The 23,438-nt window shown below is 42.9% G+C and overlaps 1 protein-coding gene across 5 annotated transcripts in view; it reads left to right on the top strand.

The window, feature by feature from the left end:
• The window catches only part of Trpm6 (transient receptor potential cation channel subfamily M member 6), a 127,440-nt gene that overhangs the window by 85,712 nt on the left and 18,290 nt on the right, over positions 1-23,438 (top strand). For 4 of the 5 annotated variants that reach the window (XM_070035759.1, XM_070035758.1, XM_070035756.1 and 1 more), the window contains 11 exons: positions 312-1,441; positions 2,163-2,266; positions 4,739-4,859; positions 6,630-6,721; positions 7,305-7,363; positions 9,832-9,857; positions 11,904-11,954; positions 14,367-14,432; positions 16,370-16,656; positions 17,158-17,240; positions 17,960-18,165. In XM_070035759.1, the coding sequence (XP_069891860.1) occupies positions 312-1,441; positions 2,163-2,266; positions 4,739-4,859; positions 6,630-6,721; positions 7,305-7,363; positions 9,832-9,857; positions 11,904-11,954; positions 14,367-14,432; positions 16,370-16,656; positions 17,158-17,240; positions 17,960-18,165 (2,225 nt within the window). The remainder of the gene's footprint in view (positions 1-311; positions 1,442-2,162; positions 2,267-4,738; positions 4,860-6,629; positions 6,722-7,304; positions 7,364-9,831; positions 9,858-11,903; positions 11,955-14,366; positions 14,433-16,369; positions 16,657-17,157; positions 17,241-17,959; positions 18,166-23,438) is intronic. The other variant, XM_070035757.1, reaches the window with a different exon arrangement.

The raw sequence follows: 23,438 nt of genomic DNA, 5'->3' as shown, positions 1-23,438 counted from the left end.
GACCATGCTGGATGCCCAGGGGCCTGCAGGTTTGACTGCTGATGGCCGTGTGATGAGCCGTGGAGGGGCCTGGATGCAGGACTGCTCAAGGCCACCGGGAAGGATGCAGAGCCTCTGTGTGTGTGTGGGGGGGGGGGGGGGCTGATTCTCTGATCACCTGATCCCAGGTGTCTGTTCTCAGGCTTCACTTTGGCAGGCTTAGGCAACGGGAGGTGAGGCTCAGCCATTGCTCTGGGAACAGGAGCCAGCATACTTCACTTCCCAGTGGTTTACCGTGCTGGTTTGGTTTTGCTCCCTCCCTTCCCCCTTAGGGTTACAGAGATGTACTTCCAACTGAAAGAAATGAATGAGAAAGTGACTTTTATCAAGGACTCGCTGCTGGGTTTGGACAGCCAGGTAGGACACCTGCAGGACCTGTCAGCCCTGACCGTGGATACCCTGCAGGTCCTGTCTGCGGTGGACAGCTTGCAGGGAGACGAGGCTCTGTCGGGGAAGACCGGGCACTCGGCCGGCAGAACTCTTCCTCACAGCTGGAACAACCTGGTGTGTCCCCAGTTCCTCAGTAGCCCCGAGATCGCTGCAGGGAAGACATTCCAGTATTATAGCATGCCCCCCTCTTTGCTATGGAGCCGAAGCCAGCTTGCCCCCAGATCCCAGCGGGGGTCCCTTCTTGAGATGACCCCCAGTCCAAAAGAGGCCTCAGACGGAAGAGAAGATCAAGCGGAACAAGAAACAGAGCAAAGCACAATGGCATCCTCAAACAGGCAAGCACCCCCCAAGTATGGCAAGTTTCTCCTGGTCCCTTCTTATCCGAAGCAAGGTCTTGAGTGTACAGCCGCTGCCTCGCCTCTGTGCGGCCCTTCTGTAGAAGCAGATATGCCAGGAAGTGACCAGGTGGCCCAGTGTAAGCTCCCTGTCCATCTGCCTCAGCCCACCCCAGGGGTCTCCCATCAAGCGTCGGTGGCCGACGCTGAAGAGCGGCCCGAGCTGCCCATGTCTCAGGTGGTGCGTGAACAAGAGATGGAGCGTCTTCCACCCATGCTGGGGGGCACCCCTGCCCCCAGGGCAATGGGGTCACTCCCTCCCCAAGCTCAGAACAGGCACAGCCGAGCGGGCTACGTGAACTGGGCATTTTCAGAAGGTGATGAGTCCAGTGTGTCGAGCCTCACCCCCCAAAGGCAAGCCTCCGTGCCTTCCACCTGTTCCAGTGACTCCACACAGAGCCAATCACAAAGCCCAGAGCAGAGAGAAGGTGGAGGCCTCTCAGATAACTCCACAAGATTGGCCAGGAGCAGTGACTGCTCGGGAGACTCCGGCCCCTGGCTCCAGCCAGACACGTCCTTCTGCATCCATCCCTTCCGCACACACAGATCCCTCTTTCGGAGCCACAGCTTCCGATTCCACAAGAAGGAGACGCTGGTGAACATGTGTAAGATCAAAAGTAAGGAATCAAGGTTTGTGTTCTGTCAGTGCCAGTCCTGGGGGCTTGAAATCAAGGCCCGGGTTCAGGCTTAGCTTTTGCAAACAAAGTTGGCCCTCTACCACTTGAGTCACAGCTCCACTTCTGGCTTTTGGCTGGTTGATGGGAGATAAGAGTCCCAGGGACTTTCCTGCCCTGGTCTGGCTTGCCAACTACAGGCCTCAGTTCTCAGCCTCCCGAGGAGCTAGGATGAAGGGTGTGAGACACTAGTAATACACACTTTTTACACGTTAATTAAACACCAGGCTTTTGCATTGCTGTAGGTGGTTTCCTGGGAAATGGGGCTCGAGGCCTTGAGCTTGCTCGGTAAATGCTCTACCGCTGGAACCCTCCTTTTGCTTTTAGCTTGCTTTTCAGATAGGGGTTCACATTATAGCTGGGAACAGTCTTGACGCACTGTCATCTTGTCTCTGCCTCCAGACTGGGATTACAAGCCTGCACTACTGCACTCTGCCCTCAGTTTTCAGAATGGTCGTGACTCTTCAGTGCATTGTAACTCCCTCCATTCTCTCAGACCTTTCCATTAAACACCCCGGTAGATGAGGATGTGGCTCAAGTATACAGCACTTGCCTAGCAAGTGGAAAACCCCAAGCTCAAGTCTCCAAACTCACAAGTACCCCACGTTGCCTTTCCAGATACTTACTACTTTCACCTCTCTCCTGGAAACCAATTTCCTTATAGGATATCCCAGATCCTCAGAGACATCATGGATCAAAGCGAAGATACTAACCAAGGAGAGGAGATTGTCAAGGAAAAGGACAAAAACTCAACCACTACAAGTGCCGGTAAGTGGACTGTGCTCTGTCTTTTGGTTTTGGGCAGTTCAGGAAGTGGCCTGCCTTTCCTGAGTCTGTCTGTGTGTCTGTGTGTCTGTGTGTCTGTCTGTTTCTGTCTCTCTCTAATATTATATATATATATATATATATATATATGTATATATATATAGTTGTTGTTGGTGGTGGTTGCATTTGTTTGTATACATGTGTTCTGTCTGTCTGTCTCTCTATAATATTATATATATATATATATATATAGTTGTTGTTGTTGTTTGTGGTTGTGTTTGTTTGTATACCTGTGTGTCATCAAAGTTGCATGGGCTTCAATTTATTTATATGTTCACATAGAAAAACATTTGGGCTGAGCACTGGTGATTCATGCTTATAATCCTAATTACTTGGGAGGCTGATGATCAAGGTTTGAAGCTAACCCTGGCAGGAAAGTCTGTGAGACTCTTAATGTTCAATTAACCATCAAAAAGCCAGAACTGAGCTGTGGCCCAAGAGTTAGAGCAACAGCCTTGAAAAAAAAATTGAGTTACAGCTCAAGGCCCTGAGTGTAAGCCCCAGAACTGGCAAACAAAGTAATAAATGAATGAATGAATGAATGAATGAATAAATAAATAAATGCCAAACCCAAATTCACCCTCCCGCCCCCACCCCGAAACATTTTGGTTGTTTTCTCCTCCATAGATTTGTGAAATCTGTAAGATTTCCTTTTGTCCTTTTTTTTTTTTTTTTTCTGTTTTGCTTTTCTTTTTTTATTTGTATGGTTGAAACTTAGGTCAGTGATTTTGACTTTCTTCTTTACTAATATGGCTATTGAGTTTGATAGAATTGCCCCTAAGGAATGATTTATTTCTATCCTACAAATTCTGATATGTTGTTTTCATTTTTATTCAGTGACTTTTACATATAAACATATATGTGAAAATATATATGTCTTATATGTATGTATATTTTATATACATATGTATAATATATTTTATGTATTCACATCTATATATGAAAAATACAACTATAAATGACATATATATATATATTGTTTGGGAATTTTAATCTGAATTGGTGGATTTGAAAGAATTTGCTTTCATGGTTTTAATCACTTGCTTCGTTTTTCTATTTTACCCTTGTTTTTCCGAAGAATAATCTGGCTGCATAAAAAATGCCCCAGTTTTCTTTAGGCTGAAAAGCAAAAGCAAAGAACAAGTATTGAGTCAATGATGTGGAATCACTGTAAGGAGGAGAGTTCCATTGATAAGGACGTCATCTTTTCTCTCAGGGAAAATGCCAGGAGCTGCTGGAATCTTACACAAATGCACGTGAAGCTGGGTGCCAGTGACTCACGCCTGTAATCCGAGCTACTCGGGAGACTGAGATCTGAGGATTGTGGTTCAAAGCCAGCCAGGGCAGGAAAGTTGGTGGGACTTTTATCTCTGGTCACCAAAAAGCCAGAAGTGGAGTGGTGGCTCAAATGGTAGAGTACTAGCCTTCAGTTAAAAAGCTAAGAGACAACAGCACCCAGGCCCCGAGTTCAAGCTCAAGGATCAGCACATGTGCAAAAAGTGTAGGTAAAGAGGTTAATTTTTGAAATACTTCATATGGCCTGAGTTCTATGAGGAATCAATGGACTGTGCTCAGGTACTGAAGCTTGCATTTGTTTATGGCTAAACTAGCATTTGGCTAAACTACGAAGTTTAGCCATTTACCTAATTTGTTTTCTGTCCTTGGGAAACATCAGACATTTTACTGGCAATTGATTATTTCATGTGGGAGAGAGGGAGGCACAGAGATACTGAATGATTTGCCCAAGTCCAGTAGCTTCTCACTGACACGGCTAGAATGCCATGACATATGCCTTAGATCTATACCATTTTTTCTCTCTCTCTGCCCATGGTTCTCAAAATAGTAGTCTTCAATCCTTGGAGAGTCCACGGCTTCCCCGAGGAACTCATTAGAGATTCAAACCCTCTTGATGAGACTTATCAAATAGTGGTCCTGAAGGAGATTTGTGGTTTCAACCCAGGTCATACTTCCCTGCGCTCTGGAATATTCTGTTTCTTTTTTCCTTGTGCCAATACTGGGGCTTGAACCCAGGGTCTGGTTGCTGTCATATAACTTTTTCTGCTCAAGGCTAGAGCCAAACCTACAGTCCCAGCTTCTTGGTAGTTTTTGGAGATAAAAGTCTAACAGTCTTTCCTGCCTGGGCTGGCTTCGAACCATGGTCGTCAGATCTCAGCTTTGTGAGTAGCTTGGGCATTGAGCCACTGGGGCCTTGCTCCAATGTGAATTGCTCTCTTCCCCAGTTCTTTATCAGACGTTGAAGGGATGGATGTTTCTTCTTGCTAGGCTGGGTGAAAGGATTCAAATTCTCAGCCTATGTTTGTTCAACAGCTTCCCACCAGAGTGCTGCAATGAATGGGACTCAGAGTGGTCCCCACTTAATGTCGCCATTCTCCAATGTATGGCTTTCTTCTCCAGGTCATCACAGTCAACAGCTGCTGTCAAAGTGACCAATTAAACTCTGAACTGGGAGAAAGTAACATCTCAGAAGAGGAGTGTGGCAAGAATTGGCTTACAGTCTCCAAATTTAGCCAGATGAGTATGTGCTCTTGTAGGCAGTCTTCTATCCTGAAACCCTGGCAGGGTCTACTCTTTACATCACTGGTTTTCTGCTACTTTGCTTATGGTGCTGGGGTCCAAACACAAGGCTTCAGTATGCTAGGCATGTGTTCTACCATTGAGCTACATCTCAACTCTGCTCTTTCAGGCTAAGATGAAGGGTGGAGAATATGGTAACGCCCCCTAGGGGAAGTAGGAGGTGTAACATCTATGTGTGTGTCTGTCCATCCTGGGGTTTGACTTCAGGGCCTGGACACTGTCCCTGAGCTTTTTTTGCTCTACCACTTGAGCCAGAGCTCCACTTTAAGCTTTTTGGTAATTAATTGAAGATAAGAATCTCATAGATTTCCCTTCCCTGGGCTGGCTTTGAACAGGGATCCTCACATCTCAGCCTTCTGACTAGCTAGGCTTACAGGCCTGAGCTACCATCATCTTGTGTATATTTGTTAGTTTTATAGAGGGGCAAAGTTCATTTGTTTAAAGTAATAGCCATTAGGATTTAAGAAATAAGAAAAGAAAAACACCTAAGATTTATATGGTCTCATTGCAACAGACTTTCTCTAGGTAGTGTCCATGTAGTCTTATGTATGGGATGGGGAATTTGTCTAATTTTATGACCTTTGAAGGTTCATGTGACACTGATAAGAAGCCATAGAGGTTGGAGATTTGACTTGTCATTGCTTATTTCAAACTGTCCACATGGAGTTGTTCTGTGAAGAAATGTTCCTTGAGAATCCAAATCTGGTCAACGAGCTAGGAACTGAAGCAATGAACCTGTCATAGAATGTGAACTAATACAAGAAGAGGGCAGGTTATGGACAAAATGACAGCAATGATCAGAATTTTATAATATTTACTTTTTAGATAAAGGGGTTTACTGTTATTTGAATTACTATTTTTTAAAAGAAGGACTATATGATCAAGTAGTCACAAAGATTGAAAATTAGTAAGTAGTTACATACCTGCTATCTATGGTAATTCTTAAGTAACAGGTTTAAACAGTAATGATGATAGCTGGGAGCCAGTAGCTCATGCCTATAATCCTAGCTACTCAGGAAGCTGAAAAATGAGGATCACGGTTCAAAATCAGCCCAGGCAAGAAAGTCTGTGAGACTCTTATCTCCAATTAATTACCAAAAAGTTGGAACTGGAACTGTGCTTAAACGAGAGATCTCCAGCCATAAGTCCAAGAGCTTAGGATAGCATCCAGGCCCTGAGTTCAAGCCCAGTAATGACAATAATGATACTCTTTATCCTTTTAAAGAAATGAGTGAAAATTGAATCTTTCTAATAGCATTCTTTTCTGTCTGTCTTTTATTGTTTTGTCTATTAAGATGTTTGATGTAGCTACTAAGGAAGGATTTCAAACAATTTATAACTTAAAATTGAACATGTTAAATAAAGTATGGGCTATAGCATGCATGATTAGGTAAATATAAGAATTCTGGTAAAGATGTCACTTTATAAAAGGAAATATTATGGATCACTTAATTTTTGACTTTGATGGAGAAGTATAAGTTATTACAAATCTAAAAGTAACTAGAAGAATAGAATTTAAGCATATAGCTTTGAATTACCTGAGAAAGATGAGCAAAGGAAACACAGGAAAGTGTACTAGAAAAGTAAGAAAGAGCTGACTTCATTGAAGTGTTTACTTTTTCTGATTTTTCTCTTTGGAAAATATGGTTTGGGTGTAACCCATGTTCATGTATTTTCTGATTTTTTTCTTCCTTTTGTTTGTAAAATTAAGGTTTAGAACCTTATATATATCAGAAAATGAAGACCAACGAAATCGAGCAGCATGCAGAACAAATTAGCGATTATCTGAGGCAGTCTCAAGAGGTAAAAGTATTTTGGCAGTTTTCACACAAAACATTTTTGTACATGACACTGAACTTACGTTTCTTTGGCCTTCATGTCCCTTAATATCCTCATGAGATTCACTAGTAACAAGAAAGAGAATTCCCTGGGAAAAGCCCTAGAGTAATGCCCAGAATTTACTCACTCTTTAAAAATGTTAAATAAATAGGAAATAAAATGAAGTAGACTCCTGGCAATGTGACTTGCATATTCATAATCACTAGTGAAGATCTTCTCTCCATGATGGGATATAAGGATCTTAATTCCATCTTTCAGGCCCTTCACTGACTTTGTATATTTGGTCTTCAGAAAAATCTTTCCTATGTTACATATTCTTTTCCATGTGCCCATCAAAGTGATTTCATTCTGCCAAAGTCCGTCATGTATTGGGTTATTCGGATAGCATGCTAACTTTATGTGTCTTCGTGGCTTAGACTTAGTTTGTTGGGAGACAGTAGGAGCTGGAGGAAGGGAAGGGTGAGTGTTTCACATTCGTGTAGCTGGCACTGGGGAGGGCTGCCGTGGGAGCATGTGTCATGCTTTTTTTCTTTTCTTTTTGGCTCAGAATCTGTCTGAAAACTCCTCATGGAACTCCTGGAGCAGCAACCTCAGGAGGACGCTTCTGTGAGTAGTTTTGTACGAGTCTGGCTCCCTCAGGAGGCTAAGGCCTGAGGAACCTGGTTTGAAGCCAGCCCCAGCAGGAAAGGCTGAAAGACGGTATCTTCAAGTCATCTGCCAAAAGCCACAAAGTATAGCTGTGGCTCAAGTGGTAGAGGGCCAGACTTGGATGAAAAAGCTAAGGATCTGAGTGCCGAAACAAAAATAAAATGAACTTTGGGTTTTATTTTTTTTGTTGTTCTGATTAGGAAGAAAGGTCCACTTTACACACACACACACACACACACACACACACACACACACACACACATACACACACACACACACACACACACACACACACACACACTACTCACGAGAATGAAAAAAAGTGTTCTCTAAGTTTTTCAGTTTCTGGCAACAAGATCTCAACGGAGTCCCTTTAAAAAATACTGTAATGAAACTCATAAATGAAGAGCAAATTAAATATTTCCCTTTTCATTGTCAAACACACACACATATATACACACACACACACAGAATAACAATTTCCATTGCAAACAGGTAAGATTGAAAACTTGCATTAAAGAGTAAAACTAAGATTGTTTGAATGAGACCCTTTCGTCTAAATACTTGATATTAAATAAAGAGATGCTTTGGGTATCAGTACCTCATGCCTGTATTACTAGCTACTCCAGAAGCTGAGGCTGAGGATTATGATTTGAAGCCAGCCTGGACAGGAAAGTCCTAGAGACTCTTTATCTTTAATAAACTACCAAAAGAGCCAGAAGTGAGCTGTTGCTCTAGTGGTAGAATGTTAACCTTGAGCAATAAAACAAGCTTGGGGACAGTGCCCAGGCCCTTCAGTTCGAGCCGGGGGGCTGGTGAAAAACAAATTTAAAAAAAGAATAAAATCTATGTTGCTTTAAAAAATTCTGAAAAGGCCCGAGGATCTGATTATTATTATTATGCCCCCTCCTCCTCCTTCCCCTCCCTTCCCTTCCCCTCCCTTCTCTTCCTTTTCCTTCCTCCTTCCCTCCTTCCTTCCCTCCCTCCCTCTTTCCTTCCTCCCTCCCTCCCTCTTTTCTTCCTCCCTCCCTCCCTCTTTCCTCCCTCTTTCCTCCCTCCTTCCTTCCTTCCTTCCTTTTCCTTCCTTCCTTCCTTCCTTCCTTCCTTCCTTCCTTCCTTCCTTCCTTCCTTCCTTCCTTCCTTCCTTCCCTCCTTCCCTCCTTCCCCCCTTCTTTCTTTGTCCATTCTTTTTGGCATTTTCACTATCTCAGTTGTCAATTTGGTAACTCTGAAAAGAACTGGGACAGGGAGAGAAGTTGGGTTGGAGATATGGAAAGCTCACCTGGCCGTAGAGTTGAGTATTGACCTGGGATTTTATCTATTCAGAGAAATAAAATTTGAAAACAAAACCAAGATGATTCTATTGTAATTTTACTTCTATGTGGTCAAGAGGAAAGGGTTTGCTATGTTGCCTAGACTAGTCTTGAGCCTCCTAGGTCTAAGTAGTCCGCCTATCTCAGCTTCCGCTAGAGCTGGGACTACAGGTGTACACCGCTGCTCCCTCACTCCCCATGGAAGATTCCATTTTGTTTATAGTGTTTTCTGGAGTTTTCTAGCACACCATCAAATTGTCCACATAGCCACAAGGGGCATAATTCCACGCCATTGACTCTACAGATGAACCAGTTGGTGCGTAGCAGGTAAAAGGTGTTTCTCAATTTGTGGCCATCAGCTTTGTTGGAGATGGCCTTTCTCGGAAGCTGCCCTCCCAGCTGCCCGGCAAGCCTGACTCTAGACTGAGAGGACTCATGACTTTCTTCTCCCAAAGGTTCAGTAGTTTACGTTCATGCAGAGTGGTCGGCTATTGCAGCATGAAATTAAACAATAATTGTAATTGTACTTTCTTCCCTAAGGACCTTAAACACTAGAGATAGTCATTGAATGCATTTATTCCGACTTGCCCATGGCTGCGTGAACAGGGCAAGTTACAATTTAAAGAGAGCTAATCCTGGCTTTTGCACATTTAGGGGCCACGTGGGCTAATGAAACTGATTTGTTGGCTTGTCCGGAGACATTCATGCACGCATTTGTAGGCATCTCCTTTGCATAGTTCAGTAAGCCCTTAGTCTAATTGATCCAAAACAGCACAAATCAGTTAAATCTTATATATGTTATGTGATCACATAGCTAATTAAAGAAAAAAAAAAGAAAAAGAAAAACCCATCTGCTTCTCAGTTAGCTCAGGGTGTATACAGCAAGTGACTTAAGTGTTTGGTTTTCGATGAACATAATTGTAGGCCTAAACATTTTTCTACTGATGAAAGTATGAATATGACGTAACGGGTACTTTAAGCTATTATTTGGTTATTGTTTGGTGATATTGGGTAGCTATGGATACATATTATTGTTTCTGTCCCAAGCATTTCTCTTGTTTGCTCATTGAAAGATTTCTCTAAGTACTTTCCCTTCTTTTCTCCCCCAAACAGGAGGCAAAGTTCAAGTGGAATTGACAGTAAGTTTTTATTTCTACACTTTTATTTTTATTTTCCTCATATTAAGGGTGGGGTGCAGCGGGCCGCTGAGTCTTGTGTAGTTTTTGAATTTATGGTTTTTGTCTACTGTACCCAGTAGAAAATTTATTAGAAAAATAGGATTGACTGTCTTTTCTCAGATAAATCAAGACTGTGCGGGTTGATACATTTTGAAATATTTGTTTTTGACTGGTTTTCCCATTTTTTTTTCTTTATGAATGGGGGTGAGCCTGCCGAACTTATTTCTCCTCTCTGACAGTTTTTATTGCTACTTTGTTTTTGTGTGTGTGGTGCTGGGATTGAATTTAGGACTTCCTGTTTTCTTAGCACTTCCTCTCTATGTCTTAAGACCTTTCTTTTGCTGTTACTTTGTTTTTCAGATAGGGTCTCATGCTTTGGTTGGAGCTAGCATTGGACCATGATCTGCCTCCCTCCACCTTCTGAGTATCTGGGTTTACAAGCATGTGCTACCAAGTCTGGACACTGTCATTAAAAAATACTATTATTCATTAAGAGCCAGTCATGATATTGTTTGTAGAAGGCATCTCTTGTATAGTTTCAATGGGACTATACCCCAAATGCCAACTAGAAACAAGCTCTGCAGCCAGAGGCTTTGTTCATTTGATGATAGGACATTTGAGAATAGGCCAGTGCTGAGCATAGAGTAGGTACTGGGATTGATATAATCACATCGTCCAGGTCCTTAAGTGATCAAGCATTCAGATGCCCACAGATGGTGAATATTCCACTGTTTGTCTATAAAGCTCCTACCTCTGTAGAACTAGTGTATTCCATAAACTTCACTATTCATCTTTGCTTAGAAAACAGAATTGTGATCATAGTGTTTTGTTTTTAATTTTTATTTATTTATGTTTTAGCTCAGACTGTTTCTCTACAACTTGAGCCACTTCTAGCTCTCTCTCTGTGTGTGTGTGTGTGTGTGTGTGTGTGTGTAATTAGAGATAAGAGTTTTACAGACTTTCCTACCCAGGCTGGCTTCTTCAGACTGTGACCCTCGGATCTCAGCCTTCTAAATAGCTAGGGGTTCAGATGTGAGCCACCGGTGCCTGGATAGTCCTCTGTCCTTTTAAAGTCCTCTGTACTTTGTGTTTACTTTTCTCTAAGGCTAGAATTTCACCTGCTTTGCCTCTCATGACCCATAGTGGGTGCTGAAAGCACACATTTGATTGCTGACAGAGTTTGCTGATCTTAAAACTCTTTTCTTGCCATGAATCCTCAAAGAATGCTTATCCCTTCGCTTACCCAGTAATAAGAACCGGGGGTGGGGGGGGGTAGGTGTGTGATCCAGCTAGTTACTAGGGAGAAAGCACTTATTATTGTGAGATTAAAGTTTCTCCAATTTAACGTTGATTTTTTTTTTTTAATGGAGTGGCAAAACTGTTGCAAAGGCATTCTCTGGAGTCTCGTAATTTAGATCTGGAACAGATGGAAGAGAATGAGTTAAAGTTAGAGGAGTTTTTCCCCAGCACACGTGTGCAGCCTAACACAATCCTCCTTGCTACATTACCCATTCCCCCTTTGTTTCTAGTATCTAATCTTAAAGCATTTCCATCATTTTGTTGTTATTTCAGGTCCATGAGGTAATGCTGATAACGTGGCATTAATAACACCTTTCTGTTGGTGCAGCATTTGGGCAGGGAACAGAGAGAATCCAGCTTCTGGAGTGTCATGAACTGTGATAGGCAGAGAGGAACTTCTGGTCCTCGGCGGTGTAATTGGTTCAGAGGAAATCCGTCTTGGAGGCTAATATTACCTGTCTTTCTTCAATTCCCTCTATAAATGTGTTTGGAGATATTACACTGATGATTAGAAGCTGTCAGGTCACCATGTGCAATCATGTGGTTAGAAGATATTAGGAAAGCCTGACCCTCCCCCACCTTCTTTTTGAACACCGAGAAGTCGTTCTGATTAACCTGGTCAATAATAACTTTGAAAGCAATATCTTTATAGGGGTGTATTTATCTCGAGCCAACTAATTAAAATGCCAATCTTTCCTGTAATTTCAGGCATCTCAGCCTTCTTAAAAAGCCCCCAGGAGCCTCACCGCCATTATTCAGGTAGGAAGCATGTTTGCATACGGGTCAACTGAGCTAAATGTCTGAATTTGGAAACAGAAACACGGATCAATTCTATATTAATGATATCACTCCACACTTGGAGAGTCGTTTACTCGGATGGGAAAGGACATCTAGATCTGTGTGGTAAAGCAAGTTGTCAGAATTTAAGAAAATTCAGATCTGAGTGTAATGATTCACACTAGGGAGGCTGAGACAGGAGGATTTCAAGTTTGAGGCTAAGTAGCCTGGACTACACAGCAAAACCTTGCTTCAAAAACAAAGCAAGAAAGCAAGCAAACAAGAGAGAAGGAAGGAAGGAGGGAAGGAAGGAAAGAAGGAAAGAGAGACAGTTTGGATTAAAAGGTAGTTATTTCAGCTCTGTACATCACCTTCATAATAACAATTAAAAAATAAAAACTAAATTTAAAAAAGATAGTTATTTCAGGCCTTTGCTGGATGTCCTACTGGTAAAGATCTCCCAATCTGTTGACCATATTTCTAGTTTAGTACCTGTGTTCTTTACTGTGCAGAAACTTTTTATTTTGATATAATCCCATTTGTCAAGTCTCTCTCCTATTTCCTTGGCACTGGTTTCAAAAAGTTCCTGCCTATGCTTATAAGTTCTAATGTTTCTCCTGCTCTATCCTGCAGTAGTTTCCAAAGTTTCAGGTCTGACATTGATTCACTTTGAGTTGATATTGGTGCATGGTGACAGAGATAAATTTTAGTTTTCTACTAGTTTTCCCACTACCAATTATTGAAGAGGTTATCTTTTTCCACATACAACGCTTCAACAATAACAATAAAATTATATTTGAAAATACTCATTTCAGCCGGGCGCTGGTGGCTCACGCCTGTAATCCTAGCTGCTCAGGAGACTGAGATCTGAGGAGCGTGTTTCAAATCCAGCCTGGGCAGGAAAGTCCATGAAACTCTTACCTCCAATTAAATATCAAAAAGCCAGAAGTAGAGCTGTGTTTCAAAGTGGTAGAGCACTAGCCTTGAGCACAAAAGCCCAGGGACAGCACCTTGGCCTCAAATTCAAGCCCCAGGACTGGCATAAAAAGAAATTAAACCAATCTTTATTTCCCAAAGTTCTACATGTTGAAGGAGAAGGGTAACCTTGGGCTCTAAAAATTCCTTACAAGCTCAAAGCCAGCCCCAAACCAGAACCTTAATGTTTTGCACTTGAGAGAAGACAGACTTGAACTAGTTCTTAATGGAGAGCTTCGCATCTTCCCAGGATGCACAGGGCACGTGACCTCTGGGCGGATGCTAACACCACAGAACAAACTCAGCCAAGCTTGTCTGACGGAGCTGTTATTAAACAAAGATGTCAAGGGTCTCGGCTCTCAGAAGCAACATCGCTTTTCAGCGCTTCCATTGTCTTTTTTCTTTTCTTCCAAGTGGGAGCAATTGTACTGCCCTTCCTGAGGACCAGTCTGCCAGAGGGCTAGTTGAGAATTCAAGAGAACATACTCTGAAATGCAAAACAATGTAACAACCAACGGGACTTGTGCCACTGGGCGGTTTCTTGGGGGTCATTGCTCTCAGCTTTGGCGGGGATAATACACAAATCCTTTACACAAGGTCTTTCAGCCCCACAGTAATCTGTTATTTTGACTCCAGCTGTCAACTTTAAAAAGTCTCTGGTGAGGAATAGTGTAACTCCTATCAACTCTGAGCTGTTCGGCTAGGGCTCTTAATGGCAAAATGCAGATAACTTGCTTCTAATTAAACTTCGTCTTCAGTTCTCTCTGGAGGGGGGAAAAGAAGGTGAACTGAGAAAAACCAACAGCAGGTGTCCTCATAGTCTACGGTGGATTGTATTTGCTGGGAAAAAGGAATACCAGAGTGAAGACCAGGGATTATAAAACCATTTAAAAGGAAGTTCCACACATATTTGAGTTACATGCCAGCTAGGAGGGTCAGTCCTGTTGTGGACCATGTTGGGAAAATCTTATAGAAAAATGTTCCTAAGACTTTGAGACATGATTTATAGCTTTAGAATGTACATAATTTTTTGGGAGGGGGTGGGTGGGTGGTCGGTCATGGAGCTTGAAGTCAGGGCCTGGTGCTGTCCCTGAGCTCTTTTTGCTCAAGGTGAGTGCTCTACCACTTTGAGCCACAGCCCCACTTCTGGTTTTCTGGTGATTAATTGGAGATAAGAGTCTCATGGCTTTTCCTGTCCAGGCTGGCTTTGAACTGGGATCCTCAGATCTCAGCCTCCTGAGTAGCTAGGATGACAGATGTAAGCCATCAGTGCCCAGCAATAATATATTTTAGTAAAGGCAAAAATAAAAGTGTTTGAAATGAGGTATTCTGGTATTGTATGAACATGTACAATGGAGGTTTCCTATAAATTTAATCCATTGATGAGGACTTAAACAGCAAATCTGCTCTTGTTTGCAGCCATCGAGAGGAATAATTTAATGAGGCTCTCTCAGACCATACCATTCACACCAATCCAGCTGTTCGGTGAGTAGCATGACTACGTTCTGGAGTCTGAGCTAAGGATGAGAGGTAACATCTGATTGTCGAGGTGAGAACACAGTGCAGGTGCATTGTTTCGCTTGAACATTTCCTTTTGTCCATGGCTGTAGCTTAGGGAAATTCACTTCCAAAAACCAACATTCTGTAGTCAGAATTTAGGGTCAGAATCTGACACTGTGGGGATAACATCTACCAGTGAATAGCAGCTGGAAGAAAGTAATGTGGTTGCACCTGGAATTTATTGACTGAAGGCCAGAAGTGCATAGGAAAAAAAAAAAAAGATGAAGTCTGAACTTCTTTGTGTGTGTACCAGTACCAGGGCTTGACTTTAGGGCCTCATACTTTTGCTCAGCTTTTTCATTCAAGGCTAGCCTCTACACTTGAACCTTACCTCCACTTCTGTCTTTTTGTTTTTGCTGCTTAATCAGAGATAAAGGTCTTATGGAGTCTTCGGTCTAGGCTAGCTTTGAATCTTGATTTTCCTATCTCAGCCTCTTGAGTAGCTAAGATGATAGATGTGAACCACTGGTGCCCAGCTATATACATAGGTTTCATTTGTCTGTTTTACTTCACACCCATTGACTGCTCTTATCCCAGAGGACAAATGCCATTTTTCAGGGCTGGAATAGGAAAGCATCAGCCTCTCCTGTTAAGCCAAGGCTAGCAGGGACTCTCTGTGTAGCATGAGAAATCGGGAGCAAATGGACAGTGCAAGGCTCCTCCTGTTACCTTTGAACTCAGTTCTCAGCCTGCTCACAGGGAGAGACCAGGCTGGACTCTGATTGCTAATGCCTTCTCCCCTACTTGGCTGCATGGCTGCTTTTTCAAATCAGTAGCTCTGCTGTAAATCCTCTAGGGATTAGGTCTCCAAAAAGATCTTCAGTGGTGTTTCTCTGGGCACTAAGAATTAATAGTTGGAAATATGTTACGAAGCATTCTCTAAATGTGTTTATTGGTAAGGAATTAGCTACAGTGAGAGGGAATGTGATCACAACAAACAAAACAATAAACATTTGAAGCCAAGATAGAAGAAAATGAGACATAGCCATGATGAAACTCTGTTTAGATGATGTTTCTTCTGATAGGCAGAATTAACACTGTACTTATTGCCTGGTAAGAATTGCTCCTTGTTAGATAGCTTTGGAGCAGGGTACTACCCACCCCCAACTCCAAATTCCCATGAAGCACAGAAGCACAGATGCACAGAGTTCACAAACAGATATACAGTATATTTTTAATATTAATATATCATAGGAAAGTGAATGAGAAAAACATTCTAATAAATCTCCTCAGAAAGATGGTAATAACTATCAGTGAAATGGCCTTGTTAGAAATATTTGCCTTAACAAAAGAAGCATACCCAGACTTAGATACCGTTTTATTTTTATCTAGAGTCCACAGTAAGTATAATTTAGGTTGATTTTTTTTTTTCAGTACGGAGGTTTGAACTCAGGGCCTTGAACTTGCTCTACCATTTAAGCCATACCCTCATCCCTCTTTGCTTTAGTGTTTCTTTTTAAATTAAGATATTTATTTATTTATTTATTATTTTTGCCTAGTCGGCCTGGATCATAGTCTTATGTTTTGCATGTAGCTAGGATGAATTGTCATGCCCAGCTTATTAGTTGAGCTGGTGTCTTGTTAATTATTTGCCTATGAGGGTCTGGAGCTATAAATTCTCCTTAACTCTACTTCCTGAGTAGCTGGGATTGCAGAGGTGGCCCACTGAATTCGTGCACATGGTTTAATGTGTTGTCCCTTCCTCCCCTCCCTGCTTTTACTAGATAATAAGTAAACACAGTCTCTAACTCTGCTAAGTCCTCTTTTCTGATGGAGCTGATTGTGAATGGATGGTAAGGGCACCACCCACACTCAGGCTCCTGGGATCTCATTGGACACCTGGTCGTCACCTCTCTTTGCAGCAGGGGAAGAGGTGACGCTCTACAAGCTGGAGGAGAGTTCCCCTCTGGACCTGGGGAAGAGCATGTCCTCTTGGTCGCAGTACGGGAGAGCTGCGATGATCCAGGTGTTGTCTCAGGAGGAGCTGGGCGGTGGCCTCCGCAAAGCCATGAGAGTCGTCAGCACCTGGTCTGAGGACGACGTGCTCAAGCCAGGACACGTGTTCATCGTGAAGTCCTTTCTCCCCGAGGTGGTGCAGACGTGGCACGAGATCTTCCGGGATAGCACTGTGCTTCATCTGTGCCTCCGGGTGAGTCTCAGGTGCAGAGACCCAGAGCCCGGGCGGACAGGCCGCAGACAGCTCTGGGCATGTCCCCATCCCAAACCATGACCTTCAACCAGAAAGGAGCCTGCTCGTTTTCGGAAGGAGTGAGTTTTGTTATTTGTACTTTGGAAGGCTTTCGATTCAGGCGGTGGTGAGAACTAAATAATGTTAAAATTTATGTACTGAGTAGTTTTTAGGAATTCTGTGATCATTATTTAGTGTGTGTAGGTTAGCAACCTTATGTATCTTACACACACACACACACATATATGTATATATAACCATAAGTACACAACACACATATTTACATATGGCCTATATACTTATTATATGTTTATATTTTCATGTATAATGTATGTCTAATATATGTAATATGCACAACACATGCAACATACATTACATATATGTGTGTGATTGATTATATATAATTATATATACAGATGTACACACAACACAATTTTATATATAATGCTTCCTATTTTGTAGGAAATTCAACAACAAAGAGCTGCTCAAAAACTAATCTATACCTTCAACCAGGTGAAGCCACAAACCATTCCTTACACACCAAGGTACGAGAGTCATGGCATTGGAGGCCTTTCTTTTAAGGAGAATTTATGTTACCATCCTCTCACCCCATTAGTCCTGAGAAATGTTGGACACACTGGAAATTCCTGTGCCCTTAGTTTTGGAGTTTTCCTTCCATAGTTATATAAACTGTGAAAAGAGGATGAGGTGTTGCAGAGATGCATTAGAGGAATTCAGGCAGATGCTCTAGGGCCGTCCCCCGTCCCCACCATCATTGCAATTATGCAAAACAGGCAGATCCGGGGTGGCGCCGCTCCTGACGTCAGGAGCATCAAGGTGGAAAAGTCTCTCTACCTCAGACAGAATTTCTTCCTCACCCTCAGCCACTTAAAGGAATTGGGAAGTTCATAAGAATAAACACACACATGTATCCATCCTGATCATAACTGGGTGCTAAGAATGGACAGCGAAGCTTTATTGGTTCCTTTACAAGGAACTTGGTTGAGCACAGCAAGCAAAGGTGGGTCTAGTACTAGTAAAAATCGGGATGCTTTTCAACATGAAGGCAGGTGGGACACATAGAGGACAAAACCAACACCAAACCCAAACCCCAAACCCTACCTCCCAGTTCTTGCATTCCTCGTCAGAGAGGGCAAGGTCACGTCACAAGGCTCTGTTAGGGCAGAGTTGGGAGAACCGTTCTGATAGGTGAGTCTCAGCACTGCTGCCGTGTGCGAGGCCAACGGTGTCTTTTCCATCACAGGTTCTTGGAAGTTTTCTTAATCTACTGCCATACGGCCAACCAGTGGTTAACTATTGAGAAATACATGACAGGAGCGTTCCAGAAGTACAACAACAACAATGGAGATGAAATTGTCCCTAGCAACACCCTGGAGGAGTTGATGTTAGCGTTCTCTCACTGGACCTATGAGTACACTCGAGGGGAGCTGCTGGTTTTAGACCTGCAAGGTGATTGATGTGCAAAACTGAACTCCACAGGCATGGGACAAAGTGCCAGCTGATCTTGCAGGAACTCCAGTGGGCCATGTGATGGGGACTGTTTACTTGTTTCTGAGTGTGTGTGTGTGTGTGTGTGTGTGTGTGTGTGTGTGTGTGTGTGTGTGTGCCTGTTCTGATACTAAGGCTTGAACTCAATGCCTAGGTGTTGTTGCTTAGCTTTTTCACTCAAGACTGGCCCTCTACCTCTTAAGCAGCAGCTCTACTTCAAGCTTTTTGGTGGTTGATTAGAGATAAGAGTCTCATAGACTTTCCTGTCTGGGCTGGCTTTGAACTGAGATCCCCAGATTTCAGCTTTCTGAGTAGCTAGGATGGCAGATGTGAACCACAGGTGGCCGGATCTCTAGCTTTGTCCAGCGATGACCATGAGCATCTTATAGGCTGACTCCTACGTAGAGTGAGGGGGGGAAAATATAGGCAGCTGACTGCTTAGCGTCTCAAAATGTAAAGGTATCTAAAATACTGAATTATTCTTCAAAAGTAAAGGTATCTGAGCGGTGGAATTCCATAGAGAATGATTTTTATTTTGTATGAACATTTTCCAGCTTTATGGCTTTGACCAGCCTATCACGTAAGCGTGCATGTTTTGATACATAGGAAAGTTTAAATTCTGGTTATTTTTTCCCCCCAGGACTTTGAGTTTATTGCCTTAACAGTGTATAATTGAGCTTGTTCTCTTTGCTGGGTCCCTGGATGTGACAGCTCGAGAGAGTACACCATCAGTCCGAGAGAGAGGATGGATGCAGTGGCTTCTAATTTAGCGGAAGCCTTTGATCTGCACCTCTCTCCAGCATGGACCCCTCACGCGGGACTCCTAATCCCACAGAACACACGCAGCTCCTCCAGCAGGCTTTCCTTGTGGGGATCGCACATAATATGTATTAAGGTCAAAGTGTAGTCCTTGGGCTCACTGACTGGGGCTTTGGTTTTAAATAAGGGATTTAGCCGAGGAACTTTCCTAGAAGTTATCTCATTTAATCCCAGAAGCAGCCCCTCCAGGTAGGTATTATGGGGAATTTAGGCCCAGAAAGTTTAAATAACTTGCCCATGGTTGTACAGCTACTTAAAGGGGAGCCTGATGTAAAGGGGGTGTAGATGGAAGCTGAGCTGACCAGCCCTGTTCTTTTCAATGTACAGACTTAATGCTTTAAGGGCATCATGCCTAGAGAATATCATCACCTCATGATGCATTTAAACAAGCTAGGCCTTTTTTTCCCCACCCCTTGTCATCTCTGATTCTCCCAGCTTTTCATTTCTGAGATTCTAAACTGAAAGCCAAGCTTGGAGGCTGAGAAATGTCCAGATAAATATACAATCTCGAGGCAAGATGACCAATAGCCAGGAAGACTGCAAAGTCACTTTGAAATTTGTGTCCCGTGCTCCAGAAATGAATATATACTTTCAAAACTCCATAGACGTATTCTTTCCTTTGAGACTTCTGCTGTTCTCAAGGCTGGATTGTTTTTCTAAACCCTCAAACACAATATTGTAGGAAGTGATCTAAACAACGTTAAAATGACCAAAACCATTCTGCTTTTGAAACTAGCACGTGCAGGGTGAATAGAAACTTAGGATGTGGATGTGCAGGCCTTGGACCTCTGTCTTTGTAGCTCAAGTTGAGGAGGCTGATTGTTTTCCTCTGAACTCCACAGCTTGTGTTTTGAGTTTTGGGTGGAGATGTTTAAAAAAGCAAAGAGAGAGACAACAAACAAACAACAACAACCACAAAACAACCAAAGAAAAACTTTAAGGATTTAATGATGACTCTTTAGTGTGTTTTGTATTCCACTTGAATAGGTTTTTGTTTAATGATGTTTATGTTTGGGGATTTTTATGTCTCTTAGTAATCCAAAGTGACATTAAACAGAACAAATACTGTGTTGATAGTCTTGGGGGAAAAAGGGAATTAACTTTATTCTTTTCCTTAGTAATTATGTGAATTACAGAAATAGGCCACTCCAAATAAGCGATGTCAAAACATTGACCTTCAAAGAAAGGAAGAGTGGACTTCATGGAATGGGTGTGGCAACTTTTGAGGTAGTTATCCAAGACTTTAGGCTAATTGGTTAGACCTGAATTTATGGGCCAACAGGAATCCTATAATAGTAATAATAAACAGGCCTACTGCTACTACTGGCTAACATTTACTAAGTACTTATTTTGTGTGGGGCACTTGGCTAAAGGCTTATATGTATTACCATATTTAATCCAAACCAGGGTGGAAAGGAAAAAAAATGGGAAAACTAGAATGCTTTTTTAAAACCTCTTCAAGGCTTTTGGTTCAGTTTTATATTCTATTTAATTTCCTTTTATTTCTGAGTTTTGGAGAGATGACGGCTGCATTCTGCCTGGTAGCTAGGGATGGGGGGGTTGGGTTTGAGGGGCCTGTAGCAGCCCTCAGGGGGAGCTTTTGAGTTGTGGTCCTGGGGTCTGACTCCTGGCTTCACCATATATGAATCCCATTTTCTTCATTGGTTCTTGGGAAATGAATATACACCTAAGTTGTTAAGGAGCTGAAATAAGACATGCCCTTGGCACATGGTAAGTCCTCCATAATGGTTAATTCTTGTTGTTACTGCTGCTCTAAGTGACTCTGTGTGTGTGTGTGTGTGTGTGTGTGTGCATGTACATGCGATGCAGGTGAGGGCCTGAGCGCTGTGTCTTAGCTTTTTTTGTTCCAGGCTGGCACTCTACCACTTGAGCCACAGCTCTACTTCTAGTTGTTGTTTTTTAAATTTTTTTTTGGTGGTTAATTGGAGATAAGGGTCTCACGGGACTTTCCTGTCCTGGCTGGCTTTGAACCGCCATCCTCCAATCCCTGACATTTGAGTAGCTAGGATTACATGTGTGATCCACCAACACCGACCTTCTGAGTGACTCTTTAAAACAGAGGTGACTCTGAGGGTAGGCAGCCCACCCTTAGCAGTCTGGTGACTGTGGTATCGAAGGGAGATCCCAACTTTCGTCTCTATTCCTACTGCTTGGAGGGGTAGAAGGAGTTGGACACGACTGAGCATGTTTTCTCCCAGTTCTTGGGTTTTTGAGTTTGTCCTCCTCTCTCTTCCAAGAGTGGGCCGGTCATTCACCCAGACCCTCCCACTCCAGGCCAGGAAGCTGGACTTGAAAGAGAGGTGCGGCCGATTTCCCATCACTTGTAATTACACTGACGTTTTCCGGCCTTTTTCCACTTAGAAATCCTACATGTGAGTCTGAATCTCCATCACTCCACTTGGAATCTAGACTCATTCCCAGCAATGGAAATGAAAAACAATTGTATTTCACATCACAATGATGGTTCGCCTTTTGTTTTGCTTTTATTTTTTTAAGCTTATTATATACTTTTTTCTTTTTACCCCAAAGCTTTTAGAGATACAGTATTAATATTTTTCCAACAAAGCAATTTCCAGATTAACTCAGCACCCACACCATTGCCACTGAACTGCAGTGCCACAAAGGAGAGAACTTTCCTGCACAGATGCAAAAATTGATGATTCAAAACTGGTTAAAATCAGAGAACAAATTTATGCATTTTCTTCTATTACCTTGACATTGGCATATGCTTTTCAGAAATCAGTGCAGAGCTATCATTGGAGGTTTTAGGGTTAAGATGTATCATTTTCCCCATGATTTCCAAATATCAAGATGCTGTGTATATATGAGGGGCAGTAATGACAGTGTGCCTACTGGACAGCTCTTCTTTTTACCTTTTTCCTTTCCTTTCCTTTCCTTTCCTTTTCCTTTCCTTTCTTTTCTTCCTTTTCCCTCCCTCCCTCCCCCTCCCTTCTTCCCTCCCTCCCTCTCTTCCTCCCTTTCTCTCTCTCCTTCCTTCCTTCTTTCCTTCCTTTTTCTCTCTTTCTCTTCCCTCCCTCCCCCTCTTTCTCTCTCCTGCCTCTCTCTCTCTCTCTCTTTCTTTCTTTCTCATTCTTTCTTTCTCTCTCTCCCGTCCTTCCTTCCTTCCTTCCTTCCTTCCTTCCTTCCTTCCTTCCTTCCTTCCTTCCTTCCTTCCTTCCTTCCTTCCTTCCTTCCTTCCTTCCTTCCTCAGGGCCTAGGCATTGTCCCTGAGCTTCTTTTGCTCAAGGCTAGCGCTCTACCACTTGAGCCACAGCTCCACTTTTGGCTGTTTTAGTAGTTTATTGGAAATCGGAGTCTCATAGACTTTACAGCCCTGGCTGGTTTCAAACTGTGATCCTCAGATTTCAGCCTCCTGAGCAGCTAGGATGGCAGGCGTGAGCCACTTGCTCCCAGCCAATAGGGCCGCTCCAGTGTAGCCAGCAGAAACAGGTATGGAGTGGTGGGGCTGCCTGAGTGGTAAAGGTGCTGTGTCCTGAGGACTTGTCCTTTCCCTTTTCTCTCCACATGTTGGAAGGCCCCCAAAAGGGTGTTTAGTTGTTAAGCTTTGAGCTGTTAGATTGGATTTGTGGGTACTTGTGCTGTGTGTGTGTGTGTGTGTGTGTGTGTGTGTGTGTGTGTGTGTGTGTGTGGTTCATTGAATCCTCTCAGTATTCCTATGAGATAAGGCTTTTTGTGTCATCCCTCCTGATGATGAGTTTGGGTTTCGTGGAGATTAAGGAAGGCATCCAGGCCACACTAGGAAGTGATAGAGTTGCGAGTGGATCCCTTCTGACTTCAGTGTCTCTGAGAAGCCATTTGATTTAGGCAGGAACTGGTGTGATTTGGACAGATTCTTCTTGACAGAACTTCCTTTTTTCCCAACTGAGATTACCTCTTCAGACACAGCAGCGCATTCCTAGCTCAAATTTACACCACAAAAATGATACCAGTGTCAAATTTGCATCATGGCTGTAAACTTTCTGCTTAATGTTTGCTAAGTCTGGGCCTCATCCATGGAGACAATAGAGGGCTTCTGTTCTCTCTGCTGTGGTGGTACTTGAGATGGTTTTTCTTGTCTGTTCTTCTTATTTACTCCATGGTTGGAAAAGCAGGGCTTCCCTAGGCTGCTCCTTCTTATCTCTGTGATGAGGAAAGAAGTAGAAGAGTCCCACCTTGCTTCCGGCTTTGATTGGCTTTGAAGAGAGCCAGGGCAGAGCAACACATGCTCATTTTGCACACTTCCCGTATGCTTGTGTTTTAGCTTTGATTTCTCTTTTCCTCTTCAAAATCCATGTAAAGTGGCCTAGCCAGAGGTTGTTAAAAGGCTCCTACGTAGGACATAGAGGATCCGTGAACTTCATTGAGAAAAATTAGACCTTGTTAAGCGAGTATCT

This window comes from Dipodomys merriami, unplaced genomic scaffold (genome assembly GCF_024711535.1).
Source record: "Dipodomys merriami isolate MVZ:Mamm:240054 unplaced genomic scaffold, mDipMer1.0.p SCAF_26, whole genome shotgun sequence".
Taxonomy (NCBI): Eukaryota; Metazoa; Chordata; class Mammalia; order Rodentia; family Heteromyidae; genus Dipodomys; species Dipodomys merriami.
This window is presented reverse-complemented; position numbering and strand designations above follow the sequence as displayed.